Source organism: Ylistrum balloti, unplaced genomic scaffold (assembly GCF_031769215.1).
Source record: "Ylistrum balloti isolate Yb309-2 unplaced genomic scaffold, AGI_CSIRO_Ybal_v1 Utg370240, whole genome shotgun sequence".
Taxonomy (NCBI): domain Eukaryota; kingdom Metazoa; phylum Mollusca; class Bivalvia; order Pectinida; family Pectinidae; genus Ylistrum; species Ylistrum balloti.
In genome coordinates this window covers 1,010,790-1,022,908 of record NW_026782195.1, presented here as the reverse complement: position 1 = coordinate 1,022,908, position 12,119 = coordinate 1,010,790, and the positions used below count along the sequence as shown (strand labels likewise).

General features: G+C 34.2%; 2 protein-coding genes across 2 annotated transcripts; both read right to left on the bottom strand.

Annotated features, from left to right (window-relative positions):
* Positions 1-501: 501 nt before the first annotated feature.
* Positions 502-4,399, bottom strand: LOC132552145 (ethylmalonyl-CoA decarboxylase-like). The gene is made up of 4 exons (XM_060216285.1): positions 4,364-4,399; positions 2,584-2,650; positions 1,669-1,854; positions 502-1,442 (listed from the first exon to the last, which is right to left on the bottom strand). Exons 1-4 carry the CDS (start codon positions 4,397-4,399, stop codon positions 736-738), a joined length of 996 nt encoding a protein of 331 aa, XP_060072268.1. The 3' UTR covers positions 502-735.
* Positions 4,400-6,095: 1,696 nt separating this feature from the next.
* LOC132552162 (elongin-C) lies at positions 6,096-11,152 on the bottom strand. The gene is made up of 4 exons (XM_060216304.1): positions 11,075-11,152; positions 9,204-9,400; positions 8,254-8,302; positions 6,096-7,070 (listed from the first exon to the last, which is right to left on the bottom strand). Exons 2-4 carry the CDS (start codon positions 9,370-9,372, stop codon positions 6,929-6,931), a joined length of 360 nt encoding a protein of 119 aa, XP_060072287.1. The 5' UTR covers positions 9,373-9,400; positions 11,075-11,152; the 3' UTR covers positions 6,096-6,928.
* Positions 11,153-12,119: the final 967 nt, after the last annotated feature.

The following is a 12,119-nucleotide window of genomic DNA, read 5'->3' as shown; positions in this document are numbered from 1 at the left end:
AATGTGTGTAGATTTAATCAGAAATAAGAAGTCTAATGCATTTAATATTAAATTTAATTTATGTGATTAGTAACAGCAGATCCTAGATAACTGTGGCAGTATCATAAATATCAGGCCAACGTACACCGAATCACCATATATATATATTGACTCAGAGATCATCTTGTGTATTTATTTAAAGTGTTCTCAAATTTCCTCCTACATCCTGGTAGACCTGGATTTGGCTTTCAATCTTACAAAGACATACACAGGTGAAAAACATGAGTTCGGTAATGGATATGACATCTAAAGAGTAAACATGTCACGTGCAGCTTTTTGGTTCTTCTCTTTGTAATTGTTTTCCATTAACCAATGAAATTATTCATAAGAATTTAGATATGACATTTATATATGATATACAGGTATACAAAAAACCTCTTGATCTACCAAACAGCAGAGCTCACAAACCGCAATAAATTCTTTAAGGACGACACAAAACACATTTAGAAATACCACTTTACTCATGAACTACATACCCAACAATGAAAAAATCCTACAACGGTTTGGTCATTCAAGGACTTTTTTAGTTATGCTGGGAGCTACACGACTTCAGGAAACTTCTGAGGATACGAAGTCGGAAAGTACGTAGCATTTCCTGAATGTTCTACAGCAAACAAACAGTATGCTCAGATGTATTGAATCCGAGTTCATCTCAGTTACGGCTCGGTGCCGATATAACATCTAAATCATTCTATGTCAAGAATGTTTAATATTTAGATCAAGTGCTCTTTTCTGAGCAGGTCCTCCCCATGTCTTACTAAATATAGCACGTTCTTTTTCTAGTGAGGAGATATAGTCCGACTCACAAGCCTCTATCACCACTGTCTTCATATCCCTCACCAGATTCACATCCGCGTGACAGTACTGACTCAGCCAAGCACGACCGATCCTCAGGGTAACCTCATCCTCCTCGATACTCTCCTCTTTGGGCGGTTGTAAGGGAATGATGTGATCTATCAAGCCTTGTCTGAGACACTCCTGAGAAGAAAGCAGTCTAGAGGAACACAATATGTCCAGAGCTCTTGAACGACCTACCAATCCAACAAGCCTTGTCGCCCCTCCCCATCCTGTCAAGACACCCATCTTCATCTGTACGAACCCAATACGGGCCGTGTTGGTCATCACACGAAAGTCACAAGCTGTGGTAAGCTCGGCCCCTCCTCCAATTGCGTTACCTTGAACAAGAGCCATACTGACCAACGGCAGTCGATGAAGCCGTGTCAATGTTTCGTGCATGAATTCTGCCATTTCATAACCCTGCTCTGATGTCAGAATGTTCTGAACAGTGGTTAAATCACCTCCAGAACAAAATGTTCTCTGTGACCCCGTTAATATCACACCTTTTCCATCATCCCATGTTTCCAATTCTTCGACCACATTGCGGAAATCAAGCATCATTTTACCTGCAAGAGTGCGATAGCTGATTTTTCAACAATATCAAACGAAAGCAAACAAAATGTGTTCACTAAAGGCTGCTTTCTCCGTTACTTTCAGAAATATTACTATGACGTTAATATAGAATATAAAACAATACTGATTTTATTTGGTAAATAATATTACATTACTGTCTTATGCCTGCTTATATGTAAAAGTTTCTGGTTAACTGGCGATCATAATTTCTGGATCTACCTGATAAAGCATTTTTCTTGTCCGGGTTGTTAAGGGTGACGATAGCAATGCCATCAGCCACGTCCTTAGTGAGATCCACACTACCGCCACCATAACCTTCCAGTCTTGATCGGAACGATGTCATGTTCGTGCTTGACGTAAAATATGGCAAACATCCCTGTAAACATCTTAGAGTCTTTCTTTTTACTGAAGGCAAAAAATGGGCAATTAATTTACAGAGGTTCTACTATGACTCCTTAACCAATTATTGAGTTTCTCTTTTCTTGTTCCTTCTTAATGTGAGTACTGACGGCATTGTCAAGTCACCTCTATCTAATTGTACAAATCATTATCAATGCTGCGTCGAAATTTCTGTGATCGGCTTATATATATATATCATATTTAAAGATATAGAACTTTTATATAGAAAGATTTCGGTCTTCCTCTTGTTGGCGTAATGCAAAGGCAAACTGATAATTTTGGCAAGTCGGACGAAATCGACATACAAAAGAATAAAGAGTAGAAATCCTTAAGTCAGAAGGTATGAAATGGGCTGATTTTTAACAATAATGTATAACGTTAATAAGGAAACATGGTGTAGTATTAAAAACAATACGATAATATAGACAGGACAAATTGTTTTCAATGCATGAAAGCGTCGCGCTATTTAAGACTTAAGATTAGCGTCCCTTTGGTGGCTTGTCAGTTATTAGGTAACTCGGACTGTTGAAGTTTGTAAGCACAATGTAGTCTAAATTCAAACACAATTACTGACTATTACCACTAATCTCTTACACTGAATTAAGTGTCCAAGCGTTTATTTTAATACAAGACACGAAAGTAAGTCAAACTGAAGTTTTTCTTAAAGTCAATTTGAAAGCTGTGAATCAATGGTCTGGATCGTGGTGAACATGTTTACAGAATGAATAAGTATACCTTGTGGACATCTCAGGATGTTCTCAGCTCCATGAATGTTGCATTTTGATGAAATCAGTCTGAGAGTCTGAAAGTACAAGGTGGATGTCAGATTATTTCTCCCCTTTTCCAAATTATAATGATCACGTGACTTTGAAATATTAGGAAAATATCGACATCTTTAAAGATCATGATTCTATCTTATTATCCATGAAACCTGGGCAAAATATGAACAAAACAAGGATTTACACAGAGACTCTTGAACATGAACACGACCAGGTGTTCTAGAAAGGTAAGCGTCTTCAGTTTCGAGGACACCTGCCATGTATATTTTGGCCATTCCAGTTATGTATTATCATTTTTTTTTCAAATGAGAAACCACCAAAAAATACTTATAAGCATCAAAAACATTTAAATGCATATCACAAAAGGAAAATGAAATAATTTTAAAAATGAGATCATGGCGGCAACCCCAACATTTCCCCGTAGTCTTTAATCATCAACATGTATTCCACAGACCCCTATTGCTCAGTTATTCCGTGCAACATATTATTATTGTTGTTTATATATATGTACGAACATAACCCTTCTTTTATATTTTTTGTAAGTAAAACATAGATTTTTTTTAATTTGATAAAAACATCACTGCAATGATGCCGAACTTTTCGTTCTTTGTGTTTTTCTTTAAATGTGTAATATAAAGAAAATTTAATGATTGCCCGATAAATTGTATATATAAGGTCACTCGTAGTAAAGAGAATCTCTATATTTTATATCTGGAAGGGAAACTCCCAGAGCAAGATCGAATAGAATATACGTGTACATTGTAAGTCAATTTTCTGTCTCGTCCTACTCCGTCGGGTAACTTTAAGCGAGATATGGCATGAAAAAGAAGTCGTGATTAAAATGGCAATATAACAAAGTTTCTTTTGGCGTATGATAGAAAATGGAGGTATTAAATCGAATTGAAGAGAAATGAAATTAGTTGATATTTTTATGCGATAATCTTAATATGTTTGGTGTAAATTTTAAATCTCGAGCTGACATATTCTGTAATATTATAATCGTGGTTTTACCTCGAATGATATTGAGTTACAGAATGTTAAGTCCTGATTGAGATATTACGACTCCCGAACACATCGGTGGTGTTAGCAATACTTGGGTATGCAGTTAAGATGTATACTTTTTCTAATGTACGTGTAAATCAGAATTGTGTGACTTTCATAGCTATTATTTGAAATGGTGTCCCAATTATTTCATCAATTTTCTTTTATAGTCACATATTTTGGCCAAATATGGATAAGTCAACCTCGAACGAGGTCCCCAAAAAACCATGTCTGTTCGCTACAGTTATTGTTATATGCGTAAGCGGCTACGGGTTTCTTTGATAGAGTTATCTCCCATGTCACGTTCCTTCGAGAACGCAGTTTGTTACGTTACAAGTTCGGTGTTGTATCTCTCCTAAAACATTTAACAAGTGTTTACAGTGGGGAATGTGATATTCTGTCTCTCGATTACCGCTTTCATTCCAAAATGGAAAAAAAATCTTACCATATCTAGTTCTTGCAGAGTACTTGTCTTGGTTGTGATCTTTAGGCCATGGGAGCACTCGATTGTTTATAAGAGGGGAGATCACTCTAAAGTAATCTATTGACTTCAAAATGTTTACCCCATGAAACAAAACAACACTTCCACAAGCCAAGATGCTTAATCTATCAAATAGGTTTTAACATACAGATATTTGCATTACAACGGAACATCAGTGTTAATCTAGATAAACTTTGGTGTTGTGTTTACCTACGTTGAAGTATAATGTCCGTGGTTGATGGTACGTCATAGTCAAGTTACGTTAATCGTTGTACATGTAAACATTCCGAAAAAACATATTTGTTGAAAACATGTTAACATTTAGAGTAATAAGATATTTAGATAAACTTCTGGTACCGGACAAACACGAACTTTTATGTCTTAAGTCGGTGGTAATACTCGATACCAGTTATTTCTTGGTTCCCCAGTGACCATCTTTTTTTTCTTTCTCTTTATTTACAGTGTCCCTCCATTTTACTGATATGTTCTAGATCTCGGGGAGGTTGTTCCATGTGTTCATGTCTCAGTCTCAGTGACATGCACACTGTGATCTATACTGATCATATCGAGTCATAGTTTCGTGAAGATCACTTGAGTAACTTTTGATACGACCACCTGGTAAACTGGATCGTTCTCAAAATCTGACATACATAATTATTATATTTTGTCGTGTTTGTCACTATCATGATATACCCTGGAGCGATCATGTTAGCAATATGGACAATAACGATATGTTACGAACTGAAAATAGTACAACAAAATGGCAGCCTGCTTGCTTTTAAAACCGTTCAAAATTAATTTTCTGGGTTATGTGATAAAAAAAACACTTTTTCTTTTAATTTCATAGAAGATATTTTAAAACTTGTCCTCGACTTTTACTTATTTGCTAGCAAAAATAAATAGGTAGAGAACATTAATAAGAAAAACTTCCAAAACAAGTGTGTAAAAGCATAGAGCAGTAAAATTAGAATGAGCTTTATAATACCGGTTCAAATTGAAGTGTTTTCCGGTAGAAATAATATAAAGAACTGGTCCGAATGTTAACAAATCTGACCCTTGTGAACTTACAAGGGAGTTTATTTCAGAAATACTGTAGCATCCTGGGTATTAATTGGCCAAATATCGGTACCTTCAGTCCTGAGAATCTTGAAAAGGTCCTAAGTTTTTAATGCATTTGATTCATGTGACATAGAAAAAAAGGTCAAGACCATTTAGACGAAGAAAGTAATTATTTATTCGTTTCAGCTTTGGTACCGTACCTGCTGGCACGATATCTTACAGGACTCTTCTCAATTTCCACTCCTGTGACCTTAGAAAGGTTGATAATTTGTGCGACAACCTTGTAGCCAATTGCCCCAGGTACCTACATATGTACTGGCTAAATATCAGTATCCTGGGTCTGTTTGAACATTTAAACATTGGACTCTTGTGATCTTGAAATAAGTCAGTGTCACTCTATCAGCAGATATGAAAATGGTTAATCTTAAGATTGAATTTTATAACTATTAATTTTTTGTGAATACTATAAATGGAATGATCTTATTTCGGAGTCAAAAAAGATGACATCAGTCAATTGGCTCAACATTGTCAGCTCTGTATTAGTAAATTTGACAGCGCTTCTTCCAAGGTACTTCCTGGACAAATTCAGTACCCTGGAACTTACAGAAGGCTATTTCTCAAATGGTTTTTAACACATTTGACTCCCACGATAGGTCAAGGTAGTTCATATGAAGAAATTTTAATTTAATTACCTGTTCGCATATCAGGATATTGGGTCTTCTGGAACTTCATAAAATTATTATCTTTTCAAAAACATATGATTTTAAAAGTAAGACAAGGTCATTTCTGTGAGGAATGAAGAACTTTTTATGAACATTTTACATTGATAATCACTCAAGGCATGACCTTTAATGACAGCAACAGCAAAGAAAACAAATAAAACATCATAAAATGGATAGAACTTTAATGAATGTTGAGGTTTACATATTTCTTTCTAAAAGTACACAGACCTGTTTACTCACTTGAATATCACAAAGCATCAGCTATATACACATATTTAGTAATATTGCTATATAATTTTGTTCTACATAAACATGTAATGCAATGGTAAGTGAAACTATTGTGCAATTCTTCTTAAGGAGAAAACAGCTGCTGGTACCTTTGCAGATTTTTTGTAATACTTTAATACAGGCTCTGAAAACTGAAAAAATGCGTTATTTCCTTCATGCCAGGAAATATTTAAAGAAATATGTATTGTGAAGAATAACAAGAAACTGCTTGCTGGAATAAAAATGTGTATTTCTATCTGTTATATCCGATGCACGCATACATAATGTGATAAAATATCACAATATTTAATAATAAATATTAACAACATTCACAAAGAATAATTAAGAAAGGGTAAAAAAAGGTACTTTCCATTTTTCCTGTGTATTTAACTAGACTCCACCTATAGACAAAGAGGATGATGATGATATCTCCCATACAAACATTACCAACACACTGTTCATTCTTCAAGCTTGCATCAGATCTGGCTAAATCTCTTTGTCCCTGTTTTTATCCACAGTTCCTTTGATGGTACAACTTATGAATACACATCCTTACCATTACTGTATAATTACAATGAACAAAATATTGGAGATGGTTACGACAGCAGGTTGGAATCTTGTGTTCCTTTATAATTTGCACAGCTGTTCTCAAGTGCCGGCTCCTGCTACTGACTCAGATATATAGGGAGTCCTCAAGTGTTAATTTACATTACAAATAAAGCGCAAGTCATTTAGCAATCCAGGAAATTTGCAGCCATCAGTAACTCTAAAGCGATCTCGGGTGCAATAGGAAATTCTGGGATCTCTGTGGAACTGTTGGTGTATCTCACTTTGTATGTAAAATACATGCAAACCTTCTGCAATACATGTGACCTACAACAAAGACAAAAGTCTATTACATCACTGGGTAATATGCATACAAAAACACATTGGTAAACTAGGCTTATGTGATACTTCTAAACACCCATTATAACAAAAGACTTAATATCAAAGATTTGTAAACTGCTTCATACTCGAGAAAATTGTCGACACCAACATATACAATACATTATCTGACAAAGCCTATTATTTTCTGTACTGTCAAAATATCTGTTTTCAAAACTGAATAACATCCACTTCAACCTACACTGTATACCATATATTATGGCTTTTTGCCATCACGGACTTTTAATCAAAAGTGAATCTAAATCATGTTTGCTTTACCTTCATCTAAACACATTCTGAGTATTCCATATAATCTAACCAACTAATATATCAAATTTTAATTAAAAAAGTATATACCAAATCAACAAATAACGATCAAAGGTTCTTATCACTTTCTTCTGAACAATTTCTATTTTTCTTATTTAAAACAATGAAATGTTTACAACAAATGTATTTAAAGTACAGTATGAAGAATGCATGCAAATACTGATTTTTATTCTAGTCTAGTAGTTGTGATCAACTTAAGAAATCATTTTGAAATTAAAGTCTATACTTGCTCCCTGCATTTAAGAAAAAAAACAAAAACAAAAAACAAGTGTCTGAGATATGAATGTCCTCACATTCATGTGTAGAAATAACACAATATTTGACAATTTGAAAAAATAAAAAAAACTATAGTGACGAAGATCTTGTCACCATGGAACTCCTCCATTGTACAGTACTGTCACAATTAACCTTTGTATGAAATATAATACAATCTCTTAAAAAAGGAAGTTGCTGGAGTAATCAACTCTAGACATGATGGACAACTTAAAAAAAATATATATCCCTCCCCACCCTACTAAAATAAAGAGGGCATTGTTTTACATCATTCCTGAACCCTACCAATCAGTGATATTTTCAATATCTCGACAACCAACTGTTGGCCATCATTTTTATCAATTCAACAACACTTTTTGTCCTTTTGAATATTTTCGTATTTAATGCCATTGTAAGCCACTGTAAACAAAACATAATGCTGTGCTTCAGTCCTAATAGGTTAAAAGATCGGGGAACGGAAATTTTCCCATAATTTTGCTATGTTAGATTTCCACAAAGAAACTGAAATAGGCTGTTGTTTTCTAATACTTACGGTATTTCCCTGAAATTAATTTCATTTGTCTCATTCTCTGCAAACTGGCCTGGAAGTACAAGGTAAAAATTTATCAGTAACTGAACAAAATGAAAATTCTAAAACATTACATATTGTATATTGTTATGGGTATTAGAAGTATGATGTGATCTATGACCAAAGTCATTCAGGGTGTTGGTTATCTTCCATTCCATTTGGAGTTTTTCAATCAAAGTTGATTCTGGAAAAAGATGCCCATTAGACTGCACCACTCAACAGGTTTAGTCTAGTCAAAATTGCTGTCCAAACTGACAGAGAAAGATTTAAATAGTTTACATCTATTTCTCCAATAAGGACCCACCCCTCTGTCCCAAGGAGTTTAAAACCCACTGCATCAGTAAAATTGAATCCCCTCCATCTAGATGTTGCTTCAGATCAAATTTTGTCAAAATCCCTTCATCCCTACAAAAAGAAATTACTACATAGTTTGTATAAACCTGAGTTTCCATTTCCCTACGAATGCTCCTAACCAAACTTGGTCACAATACTTTCCTCTAAACAGAAGACAGATTTTCAAGCTTTCAATTCCTCTATTGGTACCAACCCTTTCGTCATTCCTAAATTTGGCACTACCCTCAGGCCTTGGGGGCCCCTGGCCCATTCTTTATACAAAATTGGTTTCATTTCCCACAAGCATGCTTCTGACCAAATTTGGTCAAAATCCCCTCAGTCTATGATGATATGAGTAGAAATTAATGAGGAAAAAGTTGATTGATAGATGAATGACAGCAGAAGACGCCATATACAAAATGTAATTTATTTGGCTCAAAGGGCCTAGAGATGAAAGAAATTCTACTTAGGACAGAACAGACAATGTTTATTTTCTTTTAATACATGTAATGATATGTATACAATAAAGCTCTTGGCTTAAAAATTTTCTAATTTATGAAACATTCTAATTGTTTACTTACCTGGTCCACTAAGCATGGCCTTTATAGTACCAGACGTAAGCGCATGTTCCCTTTTCACAATAAATTCATGCCCATCAGACGACACCAGTTTGACATACATGGCATCCGGACCCTCACATCCACCATAGATCTTCTCCTCCTCCCCCTTCTCATCTTTGGAGTCGGACATTTTGGGCTCCCAAGAAGAGGGAATGGTTCTTCAAAATAAAATGACATCATATAATGGTTAAATATTTGTAACTAAATGTGGTGATACAGAAAATAAACAGTTGAAATACCATACAGCAATGAAAAATAATCCCTACTACTTGGCTAGCCATCATTTAAACAATTTACAAATCATTCCTACAATTTACAATATATTAATATTATATGAAGAGCAAATTCTGGATTTCCTAGGAAACCACTATAGCCACAGGAAGTCTGATTGAAACAGGATGACTGCCAACTATATGGGTAAAATAGTTAAAAATATAAACTTGATCCACTGATTTCAAATTGAATGGTTTACATGATTTAAATGAGATGTTAAATCATTTCACGTTCACATAACAAATGCAGGCTCTAAATAAATATTGTGTCTGCCAGTGTCATTCTTTGTGTATTGACAACTGCACTGCAGTTATCCACAATTTCTAGAAAACTGCAAGAGCACCGAGTTTTAGACGGAAATATGAATGGAGATAAAATATAATTTGGTAAAACGAAAAAAGAAAACTTCCAGATATCTTTTAAAAATTTGTCTTTGTTTTGTTTTTTTTCAATCTAGGAGTTATCCATCACCAATGATTTTTTTAAAACTTTAATCACTATATGTATCAGCAGATATATTTATGAAAATTCATGAAATTGCTGTTTAAACTGTTAAGTTTGGAACTTTATTTCTACACAGGGCAGTAAATGTCAAAGTCAATTTGACCAAGAAAAAAAAAACTATTTGTGGTCTGAATTTTCAATAAATGTCATAGGATAATAGAATACACAGTCAGTGGCACTGCCATTATTGGAATACACCTGCCACATATATTTTTGCTGTATTTGACAGTGACAGAAAAGTGGTATTTTAGTATGTCCAGTACTATGTTTAACAATATAAAAATATGTTGAAATAAGCAATATCTTATCTATTTATGATATATATGTGTTGTACTGAACAAGTTTATTCACAAAAGTCATAAAATCGCTGTCACATCCATTTAAGTGTGGAACTATATTTCTGTGCGGAGCAATTATTATGGCTTACATCATCAGGTAAAATCCTGCAGAACATCAACAATTGAACAAGAAAACTTTAAGTTTTGATTGTCTGATTTTCAATCAGTGGTGCAATACAAATAGAATGCATGGCCAGTGTCTTAAAATATAAGCTGCATTTTGGTTCGGGAGAGAAAGACAAAAGTGGCTCGACACTATTGTCTTGCTTAACCCCTGCAAAAATACAATTTAAATTTAAAGACACTGACCATATATTCATTATGTATTTAGGCATACCGTTATGGTTCCAGATACTACGATCTCGTGGCTTGTAACTGTGGAATTCTTGCACGTGAGCTTGGACAAGTTTTTACTCAACAAACGACAATGAAATAAAAAGGTTGATGTGTATATTCTAACCAATCTGTTACAAAAAAGGAAAGAAAGTGCCATTTGGAGGTTATCTTGATCATATATTATTTTCGAGTTCAAACAAATACACATTATTATCGTGTCTATTTATAGTAACGTTGCGTTTTTCAGACAGGGTCATTTATTTACGTCAACTGTGGGCTTTAAATACATCTGGTTTAAACATCAAATGAAATTATGTGACAAAGAATATCTCAACTACATATTGGCTGATCAAAGTAGGCAAATTCACACATTAAACTTACTTATGATGTAAATATATTCAGGGGAAAATCCCTGCTCTTCGACGCCGTGGTCGCTCTCTTTTGCTTATGTCCCTATCAACAGAAGCCCGGATGAAAGTCGCGTGACCGGAAGACTGCGGTGTGTAGTGAAAGACGCGTACTGAATATAATAATCTGTTCGTCACCATGTCGAGAAAACACAGTTGTCTCTTTGTAACAAAGAGCGAAGAAATTCGAGTTAACAAGCCCTGCTAAACCATTTTTTCTCCAAACGTATATAACTAATATTATCATATTAAGTAGAAGTAAAAAGTTCATAATTTTCAAACTTATTGCGTTAACTTTTGTGACAAACTATTACACAGTTAATTTTGCATATTTATAAAACAGATATGCATTTTAAAGCTTTTACAATTGAAATACCATCATGAATTTCATACCATTTTTAGGCTCGAAATAATGAGCATCTTTTAAAAAGATATATTAAAAAGCGGAGAATTTTTTCGAACGACTCATGTAGGGTTTGTGACGCTAATTCTTGTCCTCCGTCTTATAATTTTGGCGAACGTAATCTAAATATATTACATACGAGACTCGGACATCAGTGCAGTTCTTTGAAAAGTGATTTGTTCCGTGTTTAGATTGTTGATAACCCATCGTGTGCTTGTAGACATTACTGTGAGGATGTTGGTATTTTTTCCTAGAATGTAAGCTTTATATTAAAGTAAGAATAACGCTTTTTCAAAGTATAAACATGTTGAATATAGTTCAAGTGAATTTACATCTATTTTTATTTGGAAATGAAAATCTGTCCCTAACTACCAATACAGAAGTATTCAGACACGTGCAAATTTTTATCAAATCTAGCAACAGATTTTAAGTAAAATGTACTAACTGTTAAATATATTATATATGCCTTGTTAATGTTATCATGTAAATATTATCATGTATTGTATTAGAGGAAAAGGCGGTCATAAGTTGAAATAACTTCTAATCCTCTGCTCAATTTTGGGGCAATAAATAAGTTTAAATCAAACCTCATTTTAATGTTTAAATAGTTTTCGTA